The sequence below is a fragment of the Hakea prostrata genome, chromosome 5, assembly GCF_041222555.1.
Source record: "Hakea prostrata isolate BN-2017 chromosome 5, UWA_Hpros_2, whole genome shotgun sequence".
NCBI lineage: Eukaryota > Viridiplantae > Streptophyta > Magnoliopsida > Proteales > Proteaceae > Hakea > Hakea prostrata.
The window spans coordinates 7,619,892-7,646,474 of record NC_142604.1 but is presented as its reverse complement, the minus strand read 5'-3'; the positions used below and the strand labels follow the sequence as shown (position 1 = coordinate 7,646,474).

Sequence of the window (26,583 nt, the reverse complement as noted above, 5' to 3'; positions counted from 1 at the left end):
TGATAATCTACTTGTTCTGACCTTATTTTAATGATAATTCATGGCTAAGATCCAGGCTATAAAGGATTCATATTAAAAGAGAACTGATACCACAACCTGCAATAGATGAAACAATAGTATTGGGCAATTAATCATAGGCTGGGAGTGAATGGGCAGTAGACCTAACGATGAATGATGAATGCTAGGTGTTGTGCGTCTCCTCACGGTACCCTTTCCAATCAAGGGCATTTCGAGGAGAACGAAATACTACATATGTGTCCGCATTGCTAGTCATACTATTATCAAAGAAGAGAAAGATACCACCTCAACAAATATCCCTGCCATTATATAAAACAATGACGTTAAAATAGTTAGCACATATCAAAGTACAGAAAAGAACACCAGGAGGTGGGGTTGGGGGCGGGGTGTATGTTGGACTGCAGTGTTAAGATGGAAGGGATAGAACTTCTCATTCTGCATTTAGCTGCAGCTTTTAGAATTCCACAAATCCAAATATATCTTAGAGCCAGGGGCTCTGAAGTAACATGCTGATATGGAATTACAGTAAGACAAGGTACTGATTTCGTAAAATGAAGAAATTAAGAAAAGCTGCAATTGCTCTGACTGTATATGTAATGGCACTGTCTAAATGACACCTCTGTAGGAGTATTTAAAATATTAACCTTAGAGGTGTACTTAAAATATGTAACCTTCTTCTGTATGCCCCTGGTTTTATCTCCAAACTTCTCCAAGTGGAGAGTAAAAATGAGTTTCCATGGTGCTGTCAGTGTAACTTACTAGGATGTAGCTCTTAACAGTCATTACCTCGCAGATATTTTGAGTAAATGTGAAAAAACAGCATGTCATCCTAAGTGAAAGTTGACTTCGATACAAGGGTGAAAAGCTAAAGCTTACAAACTATTTGATACCTCAAGGGAAACCAACCAAAAAAAAAATAAAATAAAATCCACATGTGATGGGGTGGAGAGAAATTTGCTGCCAGCTTATAATGAAAATGAAACCATAGCACATATTATCATTTAAATCATCTCTGAGGTAGTTACAAGGAAACAGAATGTAATGGCATCTATTATCAACTAGGTATTAGAAAGATACTAGCCATTTCTGAGAAGGCCAGATGGACAGTATATTTAAAAGGGTTGTAGCAGTGCACAAGGCTCTCACATTTAGCATGGTCCAGGAAGCAATAGGTTGTGGGTCTAACGCAAATAAAACATAAATTGGGCTTGTTTTAGTGGAATAAGCTTTTGGGTTGGGTTATATATATGTTTGTTTTGAATCATCAGTTTCCAGTTACACAATGACTTTATGTTACCTTATTAATCAAGGAATGGTTGGTCTTTGTTGGTGTTCTAGAGTCTCCTAAATATTTTTTTATAGGGCTCCACCCTAGCACACAAATTTGATTAATAAGATTTTGGCTTGAGCCTTTCTTTATATTGTAAAATGCAGTGTTATGTCAATGGAAATTCAATAGTGGCTGGTGGCATTCCAGTTGAGGCTAGATGGGATGCTTAGTTATATCTTCTTATCCATTAATCCTCAATTACATATTTTCAGTCTATAGTATCCCAATATCTTTGAAACTCTTCCATTCTTGGTTAAACATATTTGAGATCCCTGTTCTGATCTCAGACTCATCAGCTGCAGGACATGCTACAACCTATGCCTTGTTTCAGTTTTCAGGTCAAAAGTCAATCAAAAACTCTAATCTCCTATACATCTGGAACTCTTCACATCATTTTGTGCCTATTTACAGCATTAACTTCCTCCACAATCTTTCATTAACTGAAAAACATAAATAGAATAAGTAAAAAGGAAAAAAATTTCTTGCTTTAGTCACATATTAGTTGCTGTGGGTTGACAACAGCTCTGTAACTATTAATCGTTATTAGTTTCCCTTTGAGATCTGGTCTATTTGAGCACTCTAGAGTACTGCTGATAGCTCTTACCGATGTCAAGATTTTATGGACACCCTATTTCGAGTAGGATTAACCTATAACTTCAGATCTATCCATCAGTTGAGCCAAATTTTGGGAGAACCATTTTTGATCTACCCTTCACTAAATTTCTGAACTTATTTTCTTAGGCTTCTAGAAAACCAGCAAGATCACAAATTGTCCACCATTGTTACCGGATGAACCCCATGGTTTAAGCAAGGTAAAGAATGACTTTGGACAGTTGGATAATATCAGAGCAGCTGAAATGCGATGGTCATCAACAACAAACCTCATCCAACTAAATGGTTCAGCTACCATGGTTACCATGGTCATCAAAAACATTAAAAAAAAATGACTGAAACATACATGTAGAGGAGGACGTGGCAACATGTGTACCTATTCTGTGGGACACCTAGCTGCTTTGGACTTTATGACAAAAGATGCCTATTCTAAGTTCTACTCATCCCCAGGCCATTTGAAATACTAGATTTGACCTTCCATTTTTAACTTATTTACTGATTCGGTCCATATGTCCTTTGTTCCTTCCAGTTGGGTCCTAAACTGTTTTGGAATTAAAGAGATCTCCATTGCTACTTTAAAATTGAGTTATTTCTTATTTCATAGCCCATAGTGATACAAGTTTAAGGGTGTCATAACCAGGATGGTATTAGGTTGAGCTTAAGATTTTGAGGTCCAAGAGGAAGAAAAGAAGTTCTAGAACCCAATTATAAAATATAGTCATGCTTGATTCTCAGTAGGCAGTAATATGGCAAATCAAGGTAAATGCACAAAAACCATATGGAAGTCATTGACTTTAGGAAACAAGTATAATTAGTGTACACTAGTGGAGCACAATAACAGCTACAACACAGAAATTAAATGCAATGATCAAAAACAAGAGCAAAGCTGCATTAGAACATACATTCACCAATTCCACCAATATATTCATTCCATCAAGATTATAGTTGTAAAAGTTTGGTGAATATTCTGATTGTAGCATTTCTTATATACCTCAGTTGCCAGTTTTGGTTTATTATCACTATTATTAAAACAAAAGACCTTCATCTATGCAGCATAAGAAACAACTGTGGGATGACAGACCTTTCATTGCCCCCCCATATCCTTAATGAGCCAATAACATCTCTATCTTTAGAAAATCAATGCAAAACTGAAGTGTATTTAACTACATCTATCTTTATGCCTTAGTCTTGCATCTCCTGAAAGACAAACTTCGTTGATGAATCCCCCCCAAGCTTCTCCATAAAATATCTAGCATTCTTGTATAGATATACTGGTCATACTTAAACCCTTTACCTGAAAACCAGCCAAGCCTTCTCCATAGGTAGATGTATCTTCAGAACTTAACTTACGGTGTATGAGTCCTGCTTTATGGCAAGCTTCTATACTACAATCTGCTGACGGTACCTTAATATTTTGGATATATTTCCAATGGTGTCTCAAATATAAACCTTTGGGCCTTCATGATCAATTTTGACTCTATATTTGGTGGATTTCTCCAACTTCTTTCCCTTGACCAGATGAGAGATTTCATATGCTTAAACTAATGAAGAGATTGCATTTTTTTTACCAGAACTAATCCAATAGTTGAAAAGGAGCAAAACCCACACACATGGAAAACATGAACACATTTTGTAACAAGTTCGAGCCAGCCTTGATAACTTAGCATAAATAAATGCAGGAACTCCTGATATTCTTTAACACAGATATTATGATTGCAGAACTGTTGGAGATAAAATCACCATAATCCCCTATGGTAGAGCTCTTTGCATTATGCGAGCTCTACTTCAACACAGCCTTTCACCATATTAAAGCCAAGTCAATTACCAATGTCAAACTAAAAATATTAATATGTTTGCAATGTAGCAATATTTTGTTGGTTCTCAAACTTTGAGGACACCTTATCTGCTCCTATTCTACTCATGTGTCTTAGAATGATTTTTTTTTTGAATTTCTTGTGAACAATTTGAACCAAAAATATCAGTAACATATATAATCAGGAGTTATTAAAAAAAAAAAAAAAAAAAGAAGAAAAGAAAAGAAAAGAAAGAAAGAAAGAAGAAGCAGCAGCAGCTCTCTCCATGCTAACCTTTAATTGCCAATGTGGACTGATTGAGTTTTACCAACTTTAGGACAGAGGAGAATCCTTTGTCTTGCCATGCAAATTCAATACCAATCTCAACCACACAGAGGTCCATCTATCGAATCAATCCTTGCATTTAAATTAGAAAGAAAAGAAACACATGCATTTCAACCAAATTTCAAACCTTTACTCAGAAAAATGGTGATATCCAATCGGGATAAAACTTGAAAGAAGCTTAACATTGTTTTTAGGGCAGATATTCATATCTATGCATGATATTTTATGGGTATGCCTGCATCTATTTCAGCTACTTTTCACCCTTTGGGTAAAGTTGCATGTAACCTACACATTTGGAAATAGAGGAGGTGACAATTATTTCATTCCAACGAAAGAGGCTATATCAGAGACTGGTGCTATAGTATAGCAGATGGCATGAAAGGAACTTTGTGATTCCAAGTTATGCATTGCCTTTAGAAGTATCAATATTTTTATCAGCAAATTGATAATGAGGCTCACCATGGGAAAAAGACAATTGATGAATGTATCTATGGCTGCAAGGCTTGTAGGCAATGCATTTGTGTACTTTTCTTCCTGAAATCATGGGCAGGGAAACTTTAAAGAAAAAATTGCAAAGCTCAATACCAGCGTATGGGTTTTGTTAGGACTTGGAAGGCCCTATTTTACTACAGAAGTGGGTCATCTCCAAATGAATAGAATCACTCATGGGTTACCTCAAACTAGTTTCTTCCCACAGAATATAATTACCATTATCGACAGCCACTGAACTTACAAAAAGAAAAAAAACAGCATGAACTAAGAAAGAAACTCAACAATAAAATCAACTACATAGAGAAAAAGGAAAAGAAAAGGGTGTGAGTGTCTCTTACTAGTGAGATGCGAAAGTCTGTGCTTTACCTCCTTCGGTCATGCTTCCATCTTGGTTGTTTTGAGCAAACGAATCACTACTTCGTTAAAATTCATCCTTTTTACTCAGAAGAAAAATCAAACCATTTGTTTTCGTCTGTCCGAAGTCCAATAAGCCAAGAACTAAGGCGGAAATAACAGCCAGACGCAAAAACGCTAAAGATGGAACCGGTTTGAGACGATTCGGAACATGAATGCCTAGAAATTGGTTCTACCCAATTGATAATTTAGCAGTTCACGGAGATTTTTATGGGTCCAAGAAATTCACTCATTTTCTTAGGGACAGATTCCTATCAATCACATTTAAAGATTCAGATTAAATTAAAATAAAAAATCTTATATTGTCTAGATTTTAGATGGACCGAATGGACACATGTTCTTCATCCAAATAATTTTTATGGGTCATTTCTTTGTGAATTGTGAATCATATGAATTGATTTTTTTTCTTCATTTTCTCTGTTTTTTCAGTAAAGAAAATCAAATAGTTTGATCTTAGATGATGTTTTTCACTGAGTTAAAATCCTCTGCAGTACCCAAGTGAGTGGCCATCTAGCAGTCAGTTCTCAACGAGCACAGCATGTTACTTATCTATTTCCAATCCTTAGAACATAATATTTTTAAACTGGTCTAATCACGTGGATTTATCAATCAAGTCAAATTATGAATAATCTAAAGGTTGAAAATAGATATGAAACATGTCGATCTCATTGAGAGCTAGCTGTGGTTTGGCCGATCACTTGGGTGTTGCAGAGAATTTCAACTCTCCTTACTCAATGTGATTTTCTTCTCATAAAAACAAATAATTTAAAAAGAGTGTCAATTTATATCATATACCATCTATTAAAATAGAACCATATCAAAATAATAGTAGCAAATAGCATATATTAAGATACCTCATTTTATATGTGATTAGTAAAATCATCATTGACAAGAAACCCCAACAATACTTTAATACCAATGTGAAAGAGAAAGAACCAATAGATAGAAAAAATTGACAACAAAGTGGCTCTAGTAAGAAACATCAATTTGTATTGGGTGTATAAAAAAATGAACAATCATTCTTCCATGTGTTTCTCTCATTGTCTTTGAATTTTGCTTATGTGGACCCAATGTGTCATGTGATTTTCCATTAACTCCCTAGTCGGTATACAGCATAAAAGAAAAGGAAATATCCAAAGGCTCCATCCAATAGTGGTCCATGAATTTGACTTTGAGGAGTTAGTTGAATTATAATTCTTTTTTTCCTTTCCTTTTTCAATAACATCCACAAGAGAGTAATTTCTTCCATAAATTTCTTTTTAGTGAAGATGTAAAGAATATTTTGTAGGATAAATATGCAATAAATAGGTTTTTCAGATTTGAACTAACTCAACCAACCAACTTACACAATAATGGAATAATTTTATTTCATTAAGTTATAAATTTCAATTAATACATAGCACTATGCAGCTTATGGTCCAAATCGATATTTATGGTCAAGACAAAATTTCGACCACGCACTTCGTTATACATATATAATTTTTTAATTTTTTTGTAAAGTTCAATTATGAAACGAGTGGTCAAGATCTTGTCTTGATTACAAGTTTCGATCTAAATTGTGGACTGCACGATTATTGCATAGCACCCAAGTATAGTTCTAAATATAAATTACACCAAAGCATGTAAAACTAAGTTAGTCTCAATTAATGACCATAAAATAAGGTAGATTAGCCTGTGACTTGTGAGTTGTGACTGCTAGGATCCACCTCTTTTCTTTTTCCTCACAATGGTTTGTCTCACCAAAATCAGCAAGACAAGGACTAATTTCACTTTCACCTCTTTGATCACTTCACATGTTTGACAAAATGCACGGTTCAGTGGTCCTTCCAATCCAATGAGCTGTGCAAAAGACACGTATCAAAGATCTGGTACGAACAAGATACTACTGCAAATCATTAATTGTTTGTTTGTTTGTTTTTCTTGGTTGGTTGGTTGGTAGCTAACGTTTGGATCAAACCCCACAACCAGAGCCAGTAGTTGCAGATTTTCTAGAACGTCCAGACCAACCAATAAAATGGTATATTATATATATATATATATATCTTATCACTCTCCAAATCTCAACCATGGCAGGAATAAACCAAAATTCACAAGAACCAGTTCAATTTTGAACCATGAAAAACAAATACCCATGAACAAAAAATTAACCCATCTTTTTGGTGGTTCTTGAAAAGACCAGAGTGATGGCCAGTTGGGAGTTGGGTTTCAATATGCCAATCAACTATCCACCCAGTTCGACATTGATGAGGGAACAAGCCAAAAATGAACCAATGCCGTCTTCCCACGAATCTTGTACCTTAGAAAAGGATAAGATTTTTGACTTTTCAACCATCTTCCGATGCCTTGGCTGCTGGACCACATGTTGTGTCTTCTCTGTATCTCTTCGCATACAGGGACAGCAGGTCCCCAGCCCAAAGATGGCGACAATTCAGCAAGAAATATTTGTTGTTATCTTTGTTGTCTGCACCAGACAAGTCATGTGCTCTATATAACATTACCACATTCTTCATTTTCTCGGATATCAGATCATTCTAGACCTACCTGTTCACACTGACAAAACCTAACTTTAAATGGTTGAAGAAAGAGGTTAGAGAAAAATTTTAGATCCACTTCCCTCAGAACAGTCTCAACTGAATTTTTATCAAAAAGAGTATTTAGGAAATACAAACTCTTTCAGGACCATTGCATATCTACACAACCCAACTAACCAAGTCACTAATAACATGGAAAAACAAACCAGAGGATACATCTTATGTTACAGAACATTTGTTACTACAAACTGAGGGAAGTGGTCCAAGTGGACATATGATACCAGAATTTGTTAGTGCCGAATTTGGAATACAAAGTTTTCTTCTCTATCAAGTTCAATTGCAAACTGTCTTCAATCTTTTTGCAGCTTGCGCAAACCCCACAATTACCTGCAACTCGTCCAATTGCTGCTTTCAACCACAAACATGAGCAATTTGTTTCACATGTTAGAGGTAACAATAGAGGGAAAAAAAAAAAGAAAAGTCAACATGCAAAAAATAATCGCGGTAGATGTCATTGGGTACTAAGAACTTTCTTTATTGTTCTCCATCAATTAGGGTGAAATGAACTAAGAACTACACATCTCTGGGAAACCTCAACAATTATTTACAGATTTAACTGGTAAATATTCAACGGATCCACTTATAAGCAAATATTCTATTTCCTAAAACTTGATTGAATGGGAATCAGATGCATGTACATCAAAATCCATACTAATCCACACTAAGACTAAGAACCGATCCATTGCTTAACACTGTATTTCAGTAAAATATATTGACTGCTTTAGCATTTCCTGAGTTTTCTTTAAAAAAGACATTATTTAGGATTGAGGTTTTTGATGGATACCTGTGACATAAAATGCCTCTGAACACCATCAATCAATTGCTCCTTAGATGGGTTGGGAATGGCATCCACCTTGAGAACACAATTGAGTTAATTTAGAAGAAAAATGCTGCAGCTACTATGAGTACTAAATATCCCTTTTATTCTTAATGATGGTAAGCATCTGATTACTTCAAAAAGCAAAAACTAACTCACAAGGTTGAAGTGCTTCCAATATCTCCATAATGCTGCCATTTCTAGTTTACTGAGGTCAACCTTCTGTAATAGAAAAAATAAGAAGTTAAGAGGAGTTACACAGTGGGAACAAAAATAGTCCTACTAAGGTCAAGAAGAAGCTAAGTGTAACATATAAGTCACATACGGTAGCACCCCGAGCTGGTGAAACAGATCCTTTGGATTGCGAATCACAAGAAAAAGACCGACTCACAATCTTATGAGATGACACAACAGACCTTTGTGATCGATGCCTTGGTCTGTGTGATTTGTGTGTGTCATCAGATGCTGAAAAAAAGGAAACAAGACAGTAATTAAAAATGACATTAGAAATGGGTAAAGCAACTTTAGTGAAAAGTACAAAAGGAAGAAAATAAAGACAAGACAAACTGAATCCTCTGTAACAAGAATGACTTCTTTGCTCTAAAACTATATGAAATACTACTATTAGAAAACCAACATCACAGTTACAGATGAATTATAGGTGAACAAGAAAATTATGCCACCTTACCTTAGGGCTCATACTTTGGAGTCATAAGGGCGCATGCCAATTTTTTCTTCCTCCACTTCACTCCACTCCTCTCTTTTTTTATTTTATTTTTTTCTCCGTGGAGGAAGGGAATAGGGAGTTTGTATGAATATGTATGGTAACAAATCCCTCATGAATGAAACAAACAGCAAAATAATCTAGACTGCACTTCATAACATCCCAAAAGTAGAATATACATTTTTGGTAGACACTCAAGACCATCGTTCGAGGAAACCATAGCATTATATCAACCCTAGAAAAAGACCCTGGTTCTCAGAACATAGAAGAAGCATTTATTTATGAAACCAGTTCACCCACCACCTACACAGCTAAAATTAATGCACGTCTTGATTAACCAAAACTAAATCAGAATATGCGGGATTTAAAATGTTAAATAAACTCACTCATATCTGAACAGTTCCAGTGCAAGTTTTCACACTCAAGCTCATCATCATCTTCATGGCCAGTTGGAGCTTCAATAACACTAAGAGCATTCCTCTGTAACTTCACTTCTATACCATTTGTGAGAACCTGCAGTTTGGCAATTATGGTAAGATTAGAAACCACTAGAAAACACCCAACATCAAAAGCAAACAAGCTGAATGGTGGGTAGAAATGTTGAAGCATTTGAAAATCAAAATAACAGGAAAGCATAGAGGACATAACAATATAAATAGCAAATCACAACTGTTCTACCTAACAAACACTGACCACTCCAAAAGGCATAGCGAGGACACCAAAAAAGAGTGCATGAAAACAACCAAGTGATGCAGACAACAATTCCAGAAATGGAAAGAAGAAAATAAACAAAAGTAGTAATTCTACATTTAAGGTAAAAGAATGAATAATAGAAGCCATATAAATCAACTAACACAAGACCAGAATGCCAAACACACAAAATGTTTGATTGATATTCTTGTCCAAAATAAGATGTTCAGTTGGATATCACAAATAGGTAAAAGTTGTATAGAAAGGTAGATGCTACATCAATACTCAAGTTTTAAACACAAATAAATTAAATGAGCAACTGACAGACAACCCAAATGCTTAAAATTCTCATGCATACCTCACACAGAAGCAATGATCTAAGCATGTCACCGAAATGGAAGGTAGAACTTACCCTTCCAAGAGTAGGTAGGTGAAACCGCCCAAACCCAGACTCAAACCCAATTAGTATGAATCAAGGTAAACAAGAAAATGTTAAATCAATGAGCATGAAACTAAATAGCTATATCATTTGTAGAATACTTGGTAACCCCATCCAAACTTCAGAAGAAAAAAAATTTGAATCATGCACCTCAAACCATTGGTAAAGGCAAATCAAACCTGAGGAACAAGCATCACAACTTTAATGAATGCAACTTATGGAAAAAGGAAATTGAAAGGGGGATGGGGGGACTTCAGCTAAAAAAATAAAAACAGGACATTTACTATTAAACGACCGACTGAATCAGTCGGATTTCCACAATTCGATAATAACAGAGGACAGCGTCAAAATATAACAAACCAGCAACCCGTGGAGCCAATTTCAATCTCAAATAATGCAGAACAAACCCATTCAGCAATCAGAGGGAAAACCCTAAAAGTATGCACTAGAACCTCATGATTCCTTGCAATAACAGACAATTTAAAAAATAAAAAAATTACCTCATAATCATTGTAAGATGAATTTGAACCCAGGAAACTAAATACCCAAACTCCTGTAAGGTAAAGATAATGTAAAATCGAAAACATAACAAGTCCTGATACAAAATTCCTAACAAGTTTTCCTCATTGCCATAAAACAAACAGATCCACATACTGGAACGGACATGCAACCAAAAACCCATAGTAGAAGAAGTCATCCAGATTTAATCCGAAGAGGGAAAAGTTAGAGAGAAATGAAATTTGCAAATTGATGCAAGTATCAATCCGGAATCAGTATTAAGAATAATAAGAGAGCAGAGACAAGCCAGACAAATGCAATAATCCACATTGCTGAAAACCGATCAGATAAATCCTCTTACACAAGAAATCCCCAAAGAATGAGCACCCTAACTTTTATAATTCAATCGAGAACACAAAACCCATTAACCAAGAAACAGAATTCATCACAAAAATTACCAGCCAATGCCACCCGCCAAGCCCAACAGCCTTCTTGACGACCCCTTGAAGACCAACTAGCACGGATTTCGTCCGATTGTTTCCAGTTACAATCACTTTAGTGTGACGAGGAAGCACAGAAAGTTCCTCTTCACTACTGTCTCCACAGCTATGCAACTGTGAGAAAACACCATTGACAGAGCTCTCAACTGCCTCCAGCATTTTCAATCACTACCCAGATAAATTCTCAGAAGAAAATTTCCGAAATGAATCGAATCCGTGATCAACCAACTACTTTACATGAAATCAAATGATCATACATTGGAAAAACCCGAATTCGAAATACTACAGTAACTGAAACAACAGAAACCTAAATCAAATTTGGAAACCCCATTGGGACAAAAAACACAGTAACAGAGAAGAGAGAGTGTCTGAGCAAAAGATATTGGGATAGAAGCAACTGTGGTTTTTCTTTTTCACACTCTTTTTTGCTTCTCTGAATCCCGACGACCTTTATTCAACCAATGAGATCACGCCACCTTAGTATGTGATGTTCTTTAGTGCTGCGCTCCGAGCTTAGCAGTTTGGTTTCGAGAGAGTTACAGTAGTTTGACTGTTTGACTGGTGGTGCTTTCCTGGATTTTTATATGACGAAAATACCCACGCGTAACTAGGAAACGACAAAACTTCTCATTTCTTCAAGTGACTTTTAATAACCCCTAGAATAATTGATACCAGATGAGTTCAATTTACTAATATACCCATACTTATCTCCGATAAGATTTATCGTGTTAATGGAACAGTGGGGGACAGTCTTGATATTTGCGTCTCACAATCCATTTATCATGATATCGTTCTCCATGTGCAAATGTCAAATCATTTGACCAAAACCCTTGCTAAAAACTGCAAAAGATAGGGGTATATTTGTCATTTGAGGCAGTTACAGAAGTATTGAAGACAGCTGGATAAGGGCGAAATAAAACCCTAAAAACGAGGAAAAAAGTAAAAAGAGAGAGAGAGAAAAAAACCGCGATCCATCAAAGTGGGCCCATGGTTTGGAGTGGTGGGCCCAAGGTCGTGCGTCTTCAACCGTCAATCTACTGTACCTTAGCCTTCTAGTCTTATCCGATGGGTTGTCTCGTTATCCGGTTTCCCGCCATAACTAAAACAATAACAGCCGTCGTGTCTCTCTGTCCCTTGATGGACGGTTACGATTTGAAGCTTAGATTGATATGATTGGGGCCTAACCGAGAAGGAAAAGTAATCCACACCCTTGAGTCCTTAACATGAGATGGGCTCCACTCTTATTTAATTAATAAGACAAAAGTATTAATATAATACTAATAAATCTACTAATTAGTCTTGCTTTGCAGCTTAACCAAGGATCCATTCTACTTAAATAAATCCTTAAAGTCTTTCACTAAACGACAAAATATAGGAACCCACAACCAGCTAATGCAGGGTAGTTGTATTATTGCACTATAGTATTGTTTACCCACATGCTGAAGCAAGATAGATTATACCCAAAAAAGAAAATATATCAAAAAAATAAATCATAAATGAATAAAAAGACAAGAGAGAAGATTAGTGCTCCCCTCCATGTCCACACACTCTACACTCTACCCTCTCTAATTAAGTAAAGTCCTATCTAACAAAATTCTATGTTCCTAATAAGGATAGTTACCATTGAGAATTGTGTGTTCTTTAACCTAGACATGAGATCACTATCGGTTTTTGTGAACTATACTAAACCTTCAGTGGATCAGCGTTTGCATTGGTAGTTCACAAAGCTAATGCTTGTATAGGTCAAATTAGAAATTTCGAGCATTGCATAGCAAGAGGTGCAAGGTTACCACTACTGCATCCCTTCTTTTTTCTTACGAAAAAATAAATAAATAATGATAGTTATTATTTCAAATGCACGCAGATAATATGTTTTTATGTATTTAGAGGAATGCAAATTGAAATATTTTTATGGGTTCATTGTTTGATGCACAACATCTTATTGGATTTGAGATTATCAAAATTTATATCTTTTTATCTATATTACAAGTAAAATAATTGAGCACTTGACTAACACTATTATACCTAATATTGACCATAACAAGAGTAGTCTAATGTCTTTGATAAAAGAGAAAGGATTAAAGATTTACCCTATGAAATATCACATTATTGAAAGAACCCTAAATGTTATTTACTATTTTATTAACGAAAGGTGAATATGTATTCATAACTAATAATGGAGATGAAAGGACAGTCATGATGATTCCCAAAAAAAAAAAAAAAAAAAAAAAAAACATTAATTCCACCGATTTTGATCCACTTATTCAAGCAATGGGCTAAATTGTGATTAAAATGAAAAAAGAAAAGGGATAATTGCGTTATGTTTCCATCTTCTCTGGGCCCCCATACTGGCCCACCCCGGCCCAAAAATAATTTTTTTTGGGGTGGAGAACGGAATGTGAAAAACCATTGTTCCTGCAATTGCAAAACTTGAAAGACAAATCTTAACCAAAAACAAACCTTGGAAGACAAAATGGGTCTGTCTCCTCACCTGAATCTCTCAGCAATGTTCAAGGTATGGGTATCGGATCAGATAATTTGTGTCGGTTTCGGTTGAGGGTGGATCAATTTGGATATCATATATCAAAAGTCAAAAAATGTTGAGAACAAACCCATCTAATACAGTCTGATTAAAAATATTAAAATTGATTGAAGTGATCGGGAAGAAAATTTCATGCCTCCTTGTTAGATGACTTGCTACCTAACACCACCCCAAAAGCAATATCAGAACATTGAAAAAATTGGAATTTGGGCAACACATGAAGAAGAAAAGGAATACATTTTGGGGGTCCACCATATACCAAACTGCAATTATTTTCTTTGAAAACCAAACTGCAAGAAGAAGAAGAATAATCATTAGATACCATATTTATATGAATCAATTGCATTGATGAGAAAATGATTATCTTTCTGGTTTCTACGGCCAGATTCAATATGATATCGGTATCAAGTGATCGATCAATGACTGACTTGGAAATCGATACCTATATCCTGGGCTCTAACTTGCTGTTCCCATCTTTCCTCAACCTCCTTATACACCACTGTTGAGCTTTCTATACTTGCCTTTGGGGGCTAATCTTGAACCTTGCATGATCCAACTAAATCTAAGTTGCAGCTGCAGCTGCACTTCCAAATCTATACATCAACAATTGGAAATTCACTTTCTAGTTTTGACAACAGGGATGGGTTGAGCCAGGCTTTCTAAAACTCTAGCCCAACTTTGAGTTCTCTCAGCTGGGCATCCCGGCTCAGCCCGGCATGACTAAGAGCAAGAAAAATGCAATCCTGACCTGACCTGACTGGCCCTAACCATGAGGGAAGGGAAAGGAGATGCATGTGCTGACTTGGCCAGGAAGAAGAAAAGAGAAGACAGTACAGCAACAGCAGGTGCAAGAGGGAAACACACAAAAGAAACAAAATTGAAGAAACAATAAGAGGAAAGAATATGAAGACAAAGACAGGTTTGCACAGGGCTTGTCCAAGCTCAGCTTAAGGCCTGAATGCAACCCCGTCCAACACTAAATTAGGGTCAGAAATTCCAAACCACCTACACACAGATCCAAGATGTCTCATCACAGACCATGTTTAGGCTCAGGCCAGGCCATCAGGGCCAAACTTGCATCCTTATTATCAGGCAATAAATTGGTCCCAGGATGCATAGCCTTTACAGAGCAGCAGGCCAAAGAGAATACAATATGATGTGAATGAAAATTTTCATTTCACAAGAAAACTGTATGGAAATTTCTCCAGCTCTACAGGAGGATGGAGGATCACCAGCCAGTGTTGTTCTGCTCATATTCATATATGAATTGAAGAAAGATTCTAGATGGGTAGAGATGCAAAATCTTGCCCAGGTTGTGCAGCTAATATTCTGGTCGTATCGGACAGAGGGACCACCAAAGCCCCTCACTGAGGCACCAAGCAATAGCTCCCTACAGCTGACCAATATGACTTTTAAGCTGTAAAGGGCAGCATTTGTTTTCAACCTGCACCAGGGCTATAGAAGAAAACTGCTCCTTGTGATGTGTTACTGAAGATCCCAAGAACATATAACCAAAGAGCTCAAAAATAAAATAGTCAACGAACATTCAATAATCAATAAGATAGTAACTGCAGAGACTAACAATACATACAATAAGACATGGGTATGAATATCCAATTTTCTATATGCTGGGACTACAATATGTTAGAATATGAGTTTCAATATTCAGTATTCTATATACTCAAGCCTTCCGCACCCATCTTGTATTTTGCAATCGAAGCAAAATTTATTTACCCTTCTTACGATTTCTGAGCGGAGGATTGTAGATGACAGGTCAATATAAGCAAAGCAAGCAACAGACCAGCCTAAAAAGTTTCAAAAGCTTGAATCAAATGCTTCCATCAATCCAATGTAGCAACCCCATTGATCGATCTGTGTAGAAACATCATCAAATTAGAATACTGACAATAACTCACTACATCCAAATAATGCTGAACAATTTTGTGGTGTCCCGGAGAAAGGTTTAAAATCAAAACAAACACACTCAAAGTTTGCACTGCTAACCCAAGGTTTCCCTATCATTACTTAGTCGTTCTGGGTAAAATTATTGGGGGCTATTACATCAACGTGAAGCATGCCTAGATAACAACGTGTGATATGTTTTCTCATATACTAGATATTGGTAAAAGCAAATAAATCATGCACGATAAACTACTTGTATTTTGTTTGAAATGCATTTTTGAAAAGATTCTGGGCTTAGAAATTCATTCTGAAGCCTGATCCTTCACTATTACTCATTTCAGAATCATAATGTACTCAAAACCAAAGGCCATAGTTGAGACAGAACCTGCTCTGATTACAAGATTGACTCAAGACTTATTTGTATCAGTTTCAGAGTTAAGAGAAGCCTAAAGTTTACTTTTAAGGTCCTTTAATCCAATTGCAATGAAACTAATGTGAGCTTCTTAATGTTTTTAACTAATCTAAATGGTAGTAGGCACCACAGTACTGGTGACCACTATTATTAATGGTTGCAAGGAAACTAGGCTAAGATTGTTCACGATATCTGGTGTAGTTGACCACACTAAGCCCATAAGGACTGAGCTAATTCATTTGCAGCATTGAGTCAAGGGTGCTTTTTCTGTACATGGAACTTTAGAAGTACCCATGCTGCTTCTGATCAGGTATTAATGGGATGTAAGGCTAGAAAACAAGATCAAGCCTCAGATAAATATTTGAGGCTCTGACATCCTCCTCATAGACTGGCTTAACTATAACTGACAAGGTAACCAGTAGAAACCAAGCTCTTGGGGATTTGCTGTGAAACGAACTCCCAAATAACTCTTAAATGAACAGATCAGGAATATTTGTATTCACGGTACTAAAAGTGATAGACTGCAAGAATACAAGTGTGACTTCTCAGTGAATATGATCACAGCCCACTGATAAAAGAAACTGTATAGACATAACATCCGGAGTTAAAAGCTACATTACCTAGAACTATCTACAAGGGATAGTTTGTTGGTGGACTTGGAAAATGCAGGTTTTAACTATTGACTTCTGGAAATCAATGAAGCATCTAAAATTTTAAAAATAAATTCTCAGATACATCCTAAATTTTAGGAGTCTACCTTGCAAGGAGATGCAAGGGACCTTAAAGAGAAATTGGTTCAAAACTGTTGCAATCTTGTAAGAGTTTAGGCACTGGAACAATTATGTGACTGTTGTGTTGGCAGTTTCTGTTAACACTTCCCTGATCTTCTTTACCATTCAGGCTGGGTGAATGCCTCTGGAATCAAACTCTTCTTTCCATCCAGTATCAATTATTAAACTGGTAAAACAGAAAAGAGGAGAAAAGATACAGCAAAAACCATAAACACTGTAAGGAGCAGAAAGCAGAACATAAAAATGCTTTATCTAACGGTCTAATTTATCTCTAATCAGTGCAAACTAAATCACAAACAATAGGCTATGTGAAATTCAGCCATAATTAATGGCGAAATGACAGAAACAAGGAAAATGTAGCACAGAAAGATACCTTACCAGTTTGTAACAAAAACAAATGCAACAAGCACAGAAATGCCTTATTACCTATGACCTATCTATGATCATTGTTAAACCAACAATAATGGGTGTGGGTTCCTTGTTACAGGCTATATGGAACTCAACCATCAATATGAGACTGAGTGAAAGGAAGAAATGGGCACCCCCAAAAAAAAATAAAAAAATATCAACCAAGTTGGCAACAAGAAATGAAAAGCTGATTCATTACTCCCCATTCAATACCGGGTTTCCACTGCAATTGTTATCAAGACTTCACCACTTAGATAAGAAAGTAGGAGTTGACTCTTCACACTAAATCCCTTTGTTATGCGTCGTGATCCAGATCTTGTGCAACAAGGATAACAATAGCTCACATTGAACAACAGTTAGGGGGGGGGGGGGGGTAAACAACAACTTGAGTTACATCATGCCCGCATGATAAGAGCTTTCAACAAAAAGGCGAAGGTCAGTTCTAAACACAACTCATCCATTGTTTCTTTAACATCAGTCAGTTTGAACATCCATCAATTTTTACCTGAGACACATCTGGGTCATGGATATATCAACCAGGTTCAGATCCATAAGCAGTTGAAATTTCCATATGAAGACTCAATAAAGAGACAGCAATAGAGGTGGAGAGGCCTTCCATGAAATAACTCGCAATTCACTTGAAAATTTCCTAACTGAGGGTCATAGAGCTAGTTTCAGCTGGAAATTAACATACAACTTTTCTTAAATGTCTATGGTGTGTGGGGAGTGGTTTGAAAGAATAACCACCCATGCAAGACCCCAACCTTGCTCGACTTTCATAATGAACTAAATAATTCCAACCCTACAGATGTGTCTAGGAAACAGCTACTAATATAGAAGTCCTTCAAAACATGGGATTGAACCAATGGCTAGATTTAAAATTAGTTTGAAAACAATGACATTTGAATCTGAGATCAGAAAAAAGGGAACTCAAAATCATTCGAACCAAACCAACAAGACAATTGTCACAAATCTAACACAAAATATGTCACTGTGAACTCACTTGCTTGATGCATCCGTAGTCTCTACTCTAATGTGGCCTTTGCTCCAAACCAACAAAACTTATCCCAAATTTTCTCCCATAGTTAGAGGCGAAATCTTAACTTATGAGAATTGTCGGTCCATAGACAGATTCACGTATGTGCTAATGTACCATCAACCAACATGTGCAACAAGGAGATATGTCAGACTGCTAGAACTGTTTTCAATTCCTCAAGCAAGCAAGCCTCTCTATGTAGTTTATTTCAATTTCATATTATCCATAGGTAGTTATCAATGGAAAGTGGAAGGCAACGCTTCCAAAAATCACAAGACAAAACCAAGCCACCCTTTTACTATCTTTTCCCCCTAATCAAAACCATTTGTTACCACATTGAGTTGGACTGGTTCACAATAACATCTATAGTTCTGCACCTATTGGTACACATGTAAGGACACATATAAGGCGTCCATTAATACAAAAGGAGGTATTTGATTGAATTAATCTCAAATTTGACACGTGGCTTATCTGAAAAAATGGACACATTGTCTTTCCACATGGAAAAATAATTACTTTGAAATATTTAGAAAAATATAAAACTTTGTGATAATAAAATAAGGGGAATTATCAGCGCCATCCTGAGTTACCCCCTATTGTTAGTGTCACCCCAAAACAGATCAAAATATTAGTCAGGCCCCCTAGCAACAGGTTATATTCTAAAGAGACAAAAATGCCCCTCCACTGTTGTCTAAGTATCTATTGTATCCTCTTATTTAAAAGAACCTACTCCTTGAACAAAGAATAAAATAAAAACATAAATAGCAGTAAGCCAAAAACAAAGTAAAATTACTGCAGTGATTTCTTAATCAATCTCTCTACAACTTGAATTCATGTTCGTCTTGATTTTTTTTCTTCTTTAAATTAAAAGGGTTTATTATAAATACTTTGCATCACTCAAAGGGTATTCTTATCTACTAAGAAGATAACATGTTGATAGGGGGTCTAATTGATATTTTAATCAGTCTTGAGGTGGCATCAATATTAAGGGGTAACTAAGCGGGTAGCATTGATAATTTCCCTAATAATGATAATAATGATAATAATAGTTTCCCATTATGCATTGATTATTCGTTTTTTGCAATGTAAATGGAGTCACATAACATGCAAGAATAAAACTTTGACAAAACCCATGACTGTTGGCCATTGCCAATCAAAGAGTGAACAAAAATAATGCATGGGTATATTATGGAAAGGGACATCCAACAGGGAGGCCTTTCCACAGGAGTTTGTCCTTCCAATGAGACGGTAATGTCAGTTCTTTGGACATATTGCTCATGATTCTTTTTCTTTGTCCCACTGTTTGCGTCAACTAATTATAAACTTATTCCAAGCCTTTCCAGTAATATTGAAATATTCAATAATGATGGACTGTGGCCCATGTTTAACTCCACAGAAAACTTTTTGGTTGACTTAGAAAATGCGCTATTACCCAACATTTTCTCATTTTCTAGAACTACGGATCCTCCAATCAAAATATATTCCAAGATAAGACTCATGGACAATGTCCAAGGATTAAGCAAACAGTTTTATGGACTCTGTACAGGTAGTGCAATAATTGGGATATCCTTAAGAGGAAATGTCATCTACAATATCCAGTATAGTTTGAGATCCTTTATGCGGGATTGGGGGTCTAAGAAAAGCAGGGAAGATGCATATGTACAATTCACCACCCAGTCCCAACCCTGAAACAAAGACCTGATCACTATAAGAGGAGATCAAAAGCATCTCTAAAACAACAAATTAGAAAAGAACATTCAGCAAGAGAAGAACATGACCACCTGGAGAGATGACAAACAGCACTTTTTAGAAACATAAAATCCTAATATGCTAAAATTGTCTAGGATAGTTCTTGTTTATGGGATCAACTTCAGAGGCTAACAGATCATGGACTATGAAAATGAGGCCAAAATAACCTATAACATTGAATCAAAATAACCCTACACAATTAGATCCTATACAAATTAGTGTCATCCTGAAATCAACAGCAAGTTCATGATGGCTTTCCAGTCATCTGCAAAAATCTTCCCCATAATCAGAAAACTAAGAATTTCACCATGATCAGAAAACTCTTTATGAGAGTTCTATCATAGCATAGTGGCTGTGAACTGGCCACTGGTGGATTGATTAGTTGGATAATAGTTTATATTCCATTTTTATGTTCTTCTTCTTTTTTTTCTTTTATAGGAAGAGATAATGATGATTTTAATTGTTTGCAAGGAAAAGTAGGAAAGAAAAAGTTGCTAGCTATTTCCATTTTCCAGCAGAGACAGCAACCATAGCAAATTGTGCACCACTAATAATCCTTGGTCGTGGTTTGTGGTAAATAAAATGTTTGATTATATTGATTTAAGATCATATGTACATATTAAATTTTGCAGTATCATGAATAACATTGGTCTGAGAAATGGTTTTCAGCTGCAGCATATTGCCATTAAAATAGCTCTCACGAGGCTAAAATCTTAAAATTGAGGCCAAATATTAAGTATCTAACATATGAAGCATTTCTTCATATTTGTCCATGTAGAGCGAAGCATAGCATTTGTTCATATTTGTCCATGTAGAGCGAAGCATAGCATTTGTTCCATATTTGTCCATGTAGAGTGGAGCATAAGATTCTAATGAATTGCATCCATATGATAATCCTACAATTCCATTCTATGATTGTGAACAAGATAAATTGTAGCTAAGTAAAAACCAAGAATATTTTTTGCAATGCTCCCTACCAAAAAAAGAAACAAAAATTCCCAGCATGTCAGACAAATCCAAGCCAAGAAGTGAAAGTATCAATTATTTATTCTTCTTCATTAAACAGGAGCACATAGCAATGGCTCCAAGACAGAGTCGACCATTGTTGTGAAACATACATTGTGCATGAAATTACATAAGTTACTTAAATAACAGCAGACAGCAGTTCATACCGAGAGGCTTCTTCAGTTGTCTGGATGTTTAATTATCCTCTGCAAAACAACTGTCCTCGCCCTGCGTATGTCCCGGCTGCATCTATCAGCTTGTTCACTCAAGTCTTCAATGTTTTTCATAAAATCCCCCAACTTCTTCTCGATCTCCTCCACCACAATCTTCACTGCCTCCCCTTCCCTAAGAGCAAAATCAGCATTCTGCATCAGAGTCTGGATTTTTATCTCCAAGCGATCAACCATAACACGAATACCATCAAGGTCCTTGATAGCAATGTAAGTACCGGCCTGCATGGAGCTAATGACCTCCTTTTGTCCTCTCAGTGCCTTTTCATAGCCAGTCCAGAGTGAATTAATCCACTTACCCATTGATCCTATAGGAATGGAAGTGGCTGCTGCCAGGGCAGCAACAACAGGAGGGGCTGCTATGGCAGCTGCAACGACCGAGCAAATAAGAAGGGCAGCAAAAGTTGAAACAAATATGATGCTTGAAACCTTCCTCCATGTTTTTATAGATTTGAGCTTCTTATCAATTTTGTTCTTTCGAAGTTCCAGCTTCTCTAACATCAAGACCTGATGTTGGTAAACCGCTAGGAATTCCTGGAAGAAATCCTCTGTAAACGGGCTCCCAGAAGACTTAAAATTCCTCAATTCCTCCAGTGTCGACGAGTACTTTTTGCCATCCACCTCTTCCTCCTTCCCAAATTGTTGCAATGCAACATGAAGCATCAACTGGCTATCACGGACTTTCTTTAGGCATTTCTCCGTGGCCGTACAGAAATCCAAGGTTTTCAAGCTATTCTCGAAATATTCCTCCACAAGCTCGAATAATTCCTGGTTCTTCCATATATCCTTTTTACAATCTAAGATAATTTTCACCACTTCCTGGTTCATTTCAAGCAGATTTCCAGTAACTTCTTTCAGTGAATCAAAAGAGAGCGCTCGAACCTCCACCCCGGAGGCAAGTGAATTTATGACTCTGCTAGTGCGGGCTTGCAGGGTACTATCAAAAGACTGCAAATCTGGGTCGACCCTGCATGCTGCTTCATATGAGCTCAGTTCGATTGTGTACTGCGAATTGGTATCTAAGTGAAGTACAGGTGGAGATTCCCCTGTCCTCTTGCTGAATTGTCCTCCCATTGATGCACAATCACAATTCAAATCCTGATTGAAACCCAAAAGAAACACAGATTCAATCTAGAACCTCAGTGTTCACCACGAATTATTTTCGTGCAAACCCTTGTGCTCCGGTCCATAAACATGAAAATTCCGCGGAAAAAACCAGATCTGAGCTGAAAATTTCCTGACGGCAAGAAGAAAATTCTCTATTTGTCAGTATAGACTAGTCTTAGCTTTGACTCATCTACGAAAATGCAACATTCGAGCTGAAACCCTCTAAAGCTAAACTTAATGGGTCTCTGAAAATCTCATCCTTCAAATAAAAATAACAAAAATGATTAAAAAAAGACCTCTTTAACCCAATAAATGTTTCAAGCAGAGAGTGAAATTCTCTCACCTAATCGACCACAACGAACACCTGAAGATTCTGCAAGAGTTGAGAAAACGATCAATGTTTTTGAAAGAGAAAAACTTATGCAGATAGGCAGAACTGGTTTTTATATTTTTTTCCTGGAATGAGGAAATAGAAGCTTACGAAGTGAAAATCCTTATAAGGAGCAGAAAAGAAGAGACGGTGGATTTGAGAATGGCTTGCACGCATGAAAGAAAAATAAAAATAAAAAGGAGGCAATGGTGGCAGAGAGATGGATAGGAAACGCGGGAAGCAATGTTTTCTTCCTTAATTCTCTTTTTTTCTTGCTCACAGTCACAAACCTTGTACAATTTTGACTCGCAAAGCAACGATTTCAAAGTGGCTAACTGAACGGAATGATTGACAGGCACGAAGAGAAGAAAACCCTCCTCTTACGATTCCTGGAAAGAGTCGGAGGTAGCAGTAGATCAATGGAAAGGGAAAGCTTGTACATGAAGTGCACTGGGAAGCCACTTTGGTGGATTCAGAATTTCATTTCCAGATTCAAGGGTTGCTGCTTCATTGAAATGACTCTGAATTTATAGCCTTTATTCCTTTCAAATTTACCAAAATACCACTTATTTCAAATTTTCGTGATAAAATTTTGCCTGATCTTAAGAGGGATTTTGATTATAAGATAAAAAGACACCTAAAGAGAGGGGAGAAAGAACGACACGTCGCATATTTAGCGTAATGATCACGGTTAGATGCATGATTGAATGCGTAATAATCAGGTCTAGATACGTAATTGGATACGATCGTACTTATGTCCGTATCCAATATGTAATAATCACGACTAGATTTTACGGCACATATTCATATTTTACATATTAATCTTTTACCTGATCTTAAGAGAGATTTCGATTATAAGATAAAGGACCCCTAAAGAAAAGAGAGAAAGAATGACACGTTGCATATTTAACGTAATGATCGCTCCTAGATGCATAAGGATTACGTCTAGAGATGTATTTGAATACGTAAGGATCACGCCTAAATTTATACGTGTTTTACGGCGCTCAAAAACAATCATCGTTCCAATGGAAATAATCTGAAAATTCAAAATAGTTCCGTAACGTAATCACCACGCAAAGCATACAACCGTGTGTAATCTATTTTTGGAAGGTAAAAAAATCTTAAATTCAAATTATTTTTTGCGATAAGATCTTCAGATCTTTAAGCATTATTTTCTTCTTCTTCTTCTTCTTCTTCTTCTTTTTTTGTATATATAAACGGGATCAAATACCCAAAAGAGAAGAATGACTACACTAAATTAGAAGTACATTATGCTAAAACCACTTGAAGGATCTCCTCAAACTCTAGCAGAGGATTCCGAAAGAATGTCAAAGAATGAAGTCTTAATGAGGCTGTCAAGAATGTGATTGGGCTCCCTATAGACATAGTAAAAATGTCTTCTAAATATTTGTATGAAAATGACATAATGATATGTTGTTATTGAATTATTTTTTATTCAGATAAAAAATATATATTTTAAAAACTTCTTATGCATTTTAATTTTAAAAATTGAGAATATAATAGATAATGAAGAAAATTTATATCAGTAACAATATCTTATAGAGATATCATTGAAATAGGTACTTTCATGCATTTAGATTTCTATTTCATTAGTAAGTTTTTCATCGTTCGTATAATTTTCATTTTTAATAAATTTTTGTTACTAGTAATCTATATTTCTAACTTTATTTTATTATTATTATTAGTAGTATTTTATGAGTAATTTGTAGATTCCATGGCCCAGTGAGGAGGTATCTTAGCCCCTCTTTTGTTTCTCATTCTCTTTCAATTTTTTTTTTTCTCAATAAATTTGATATTTCTTCTTCATTCCCTTGAATGGGAGATTCTTAGTGGCAATTCCGTTATTTAAAATTATATGGGGGTGGTTTTTATTAGATTTTACTCCAAAGACCACTTCAAACGACCCATTAGCCCGCCGAGACAAAAAGCGGGTCGCTTTCTTGACTATAGAAAGCCGCGTGCTTCAGATTTATTGGAGTTTCGGATTTCAGCTACATTACTAGCTCCGAGACGACACGTATTCCAGTTTTACACATGTCATAAGATTATTGGATGCCAACAGCTTAAGCTTTCAAATGATTGTAAACCAAGTCAGGAGACTCGGAGACTCAAAGAGGTCTCCTTGGAAACACGTGCTTCTTGACCTCGGATTTGTTTTTCCCCTTAAAGCACCCAAACGCACCCTTCAAGAGACTCAAGGGTAGAAATGTCAAACCCTAGTCTTTTATCCCCTTAATCCTTATTCCCTTTGTTTAATGGAGACTTTAGAATCTAAAAGAATTTTCTATAAATAACCTCACAATTATGTGAGCATCACGAGTTTATGGGCTAATCAGATGTCTCAAAGGGGAAATTTTTTTATTTGTTTATTTCCATATTATGTGTTTCTAGTGGGTAAGGTTCATTTGTGACACGTAAGCGTTGGACTCTTTGCCACGTATCTCTCATATATTATATGAGATTAATAAGTATTTGACTTTATCCTTGAAAAGAATCTCCAGATGAGATGAGCAAGTTATACAATTGAGGCACTTATAATATTCAAATTCAAGAACAATTATTAAATTTATCTTAAGCCTTAGAGTAGAATATTCGACATGACTTTCTATAATTCATTGAACATGTGTTGAAAGAGCAAGTCTAAAAAACGATTGAAGCTCCAAATTCAATTAAAAAAGACCTTAATTATGGTTTATTCGTTAAGACAAATTAAGAAAGTAAACCTTTGGAGGATCTCATGAATGGTGTCCTCTACTTGCCCTAAAGTTCTTTAAAAATATCAAATCCCCATAACAAGATTTAGGTTTTCTTCATATGATCGACTATGGATTAATTCATTTGATCACAAAGTGTACTTAAATCCTGGGGTTGGGTACCCATAACTTGTTCCATGTTCCAAGCTCTTTAGTGTAAATATTCAGGCACTGGATATTTATACATGAGTGAGATCATCTCAGTAAACTATCTCTCACAGCAATACATATCAGCACTACCACTAACTTCCTATGAAATTCATTCATTTCTTTTCCAAAATCACTCATAAAAGGGGGATTCTACCTCTCAAATCTGAAGGAAAAATCTGATTTGGTTAAACATCAAGGAGAAGTTCTACAGGTTGAAACAGAGATATTCACCTGAAACCAAATCATGTTAGCTATCATTGTCTCATTTCTCTAAATAGATAGTCATAATAAATTATAACTATAAATGAGAACAAGGCAACTGTGTGATGTGCACTTTTGTCATGTAGTCACCTATGCAGATCATACAAATCTCTGTAGAAGAGGAGTCACTAGCAATTAAAATAGAGATGGCAAATATAGTTAGCAAGCCAGCCATGACTTTTAGTTCCATCAGACGTTCTTATTTGTTAAACCAATCTAATTTGACCCCCCCCCCTTTTAGTTCCCCCCCCCCCCCCCCCCCCCCAAAAAAAAACCTAATTCGAATTTGCGAACTTGAAAAACACAAGAAATGTCAGACGATTTAGTGGATTACTAGCCTTGGTTTGCCGTCAATCATTCTCCGCAAAAAACATACAAATGTCCTTTCTTGTTAAGAATTAGGATTAAGCCATGCCTCGAGACTACTAATTATAAATTGAAAAGCCACAAGAACATGTGAACTTCAACTTGTGTAGTAATGGCGTCTTCATTGTTGCAATCAGATGAATTGCCATTCTCTTTTTCACTTCAATTTTTCCGAACTGAAAATTTTTATAATCAGATTGCGAAGAGATACTTTAAC

The 26,583-nt window shown here is 36.1% G+C and overlaps 2 protein-coding genes across 4 annotated transcripts; both read right to left on the bottom strand.

Moving 5' to 3' along the window:
* Positions 1–7,622: 7,622 nt before the first annotated feature.
* LOC149014800 (uncharacterized) lies at positions 7,623–11,716 on the bottom strand. The gene is made up of 6 exons (XM_089156931.1): positions 11,222–11,716; positions 9,523–9,649; positions 8,738–8,877; positions 8,572–8,634; positions 8,380–8,448; positions 7,623–7,940 (listed from the first exon to the last, which is right to left on the bottom strand). Exons 1-6 carry the CDS (start codon positions 11,420–11,422, stop codon positions 7,869–7,871), a joined length of 672 nt encoding a protein of 223 aa, XP_089013057.1. The 5' UTR covers positions 11,423–11,716; the 3' UTR covers positions 7,623–7,868.
* A 3,614-nt stretch (positions 11,717–15,330) lies between these two features.
* On the bottom strand, positions 15,331–23,299 carry LOC149014799 (UPF0496 protein 1-like). 3 transcript variants are annotated; one of them, XM_089156022.1, is made up of 3 exons: positions 22,789–23,299; positions 21,276–22,575; positions 15,331–15,677 (listed from the first exon to the last, which is right to left on the bottom strand). In XM_089156022.1, exon 2 carries the CDS (start codon positions 22,410–22,412, stop codon positions 21,288–21,290), a length of 1,125 nt encoding a protein of 374 aa, XP_089012148.1. In that variant the 5' UTR covers positions 22,413–22,575; positions 22,789–23,299; the 3' UTR covers positions 15,331–15,677; positions 21,276–21,287. The 3 variants fall into 3 exon arrangements, with proteins under 3 accessions (XP_089012148.1, XP_089012149.1, XP_089012147.1); XM_089156023.1 differs by lacking the exon at positions 15,331–15,677 and having other exon boundaries at positions 19,683–22,575; positions 22,789–22,818; positions 22,927–23,299; XM_089156021.1 differs by lacking the exon at positions 15,331–15,677 and having other exon boundaries at positions 19,683–22,575.
* Between the last annotated feature and the right edge of the window lie 3,284 nt (positions 23,300–26,583).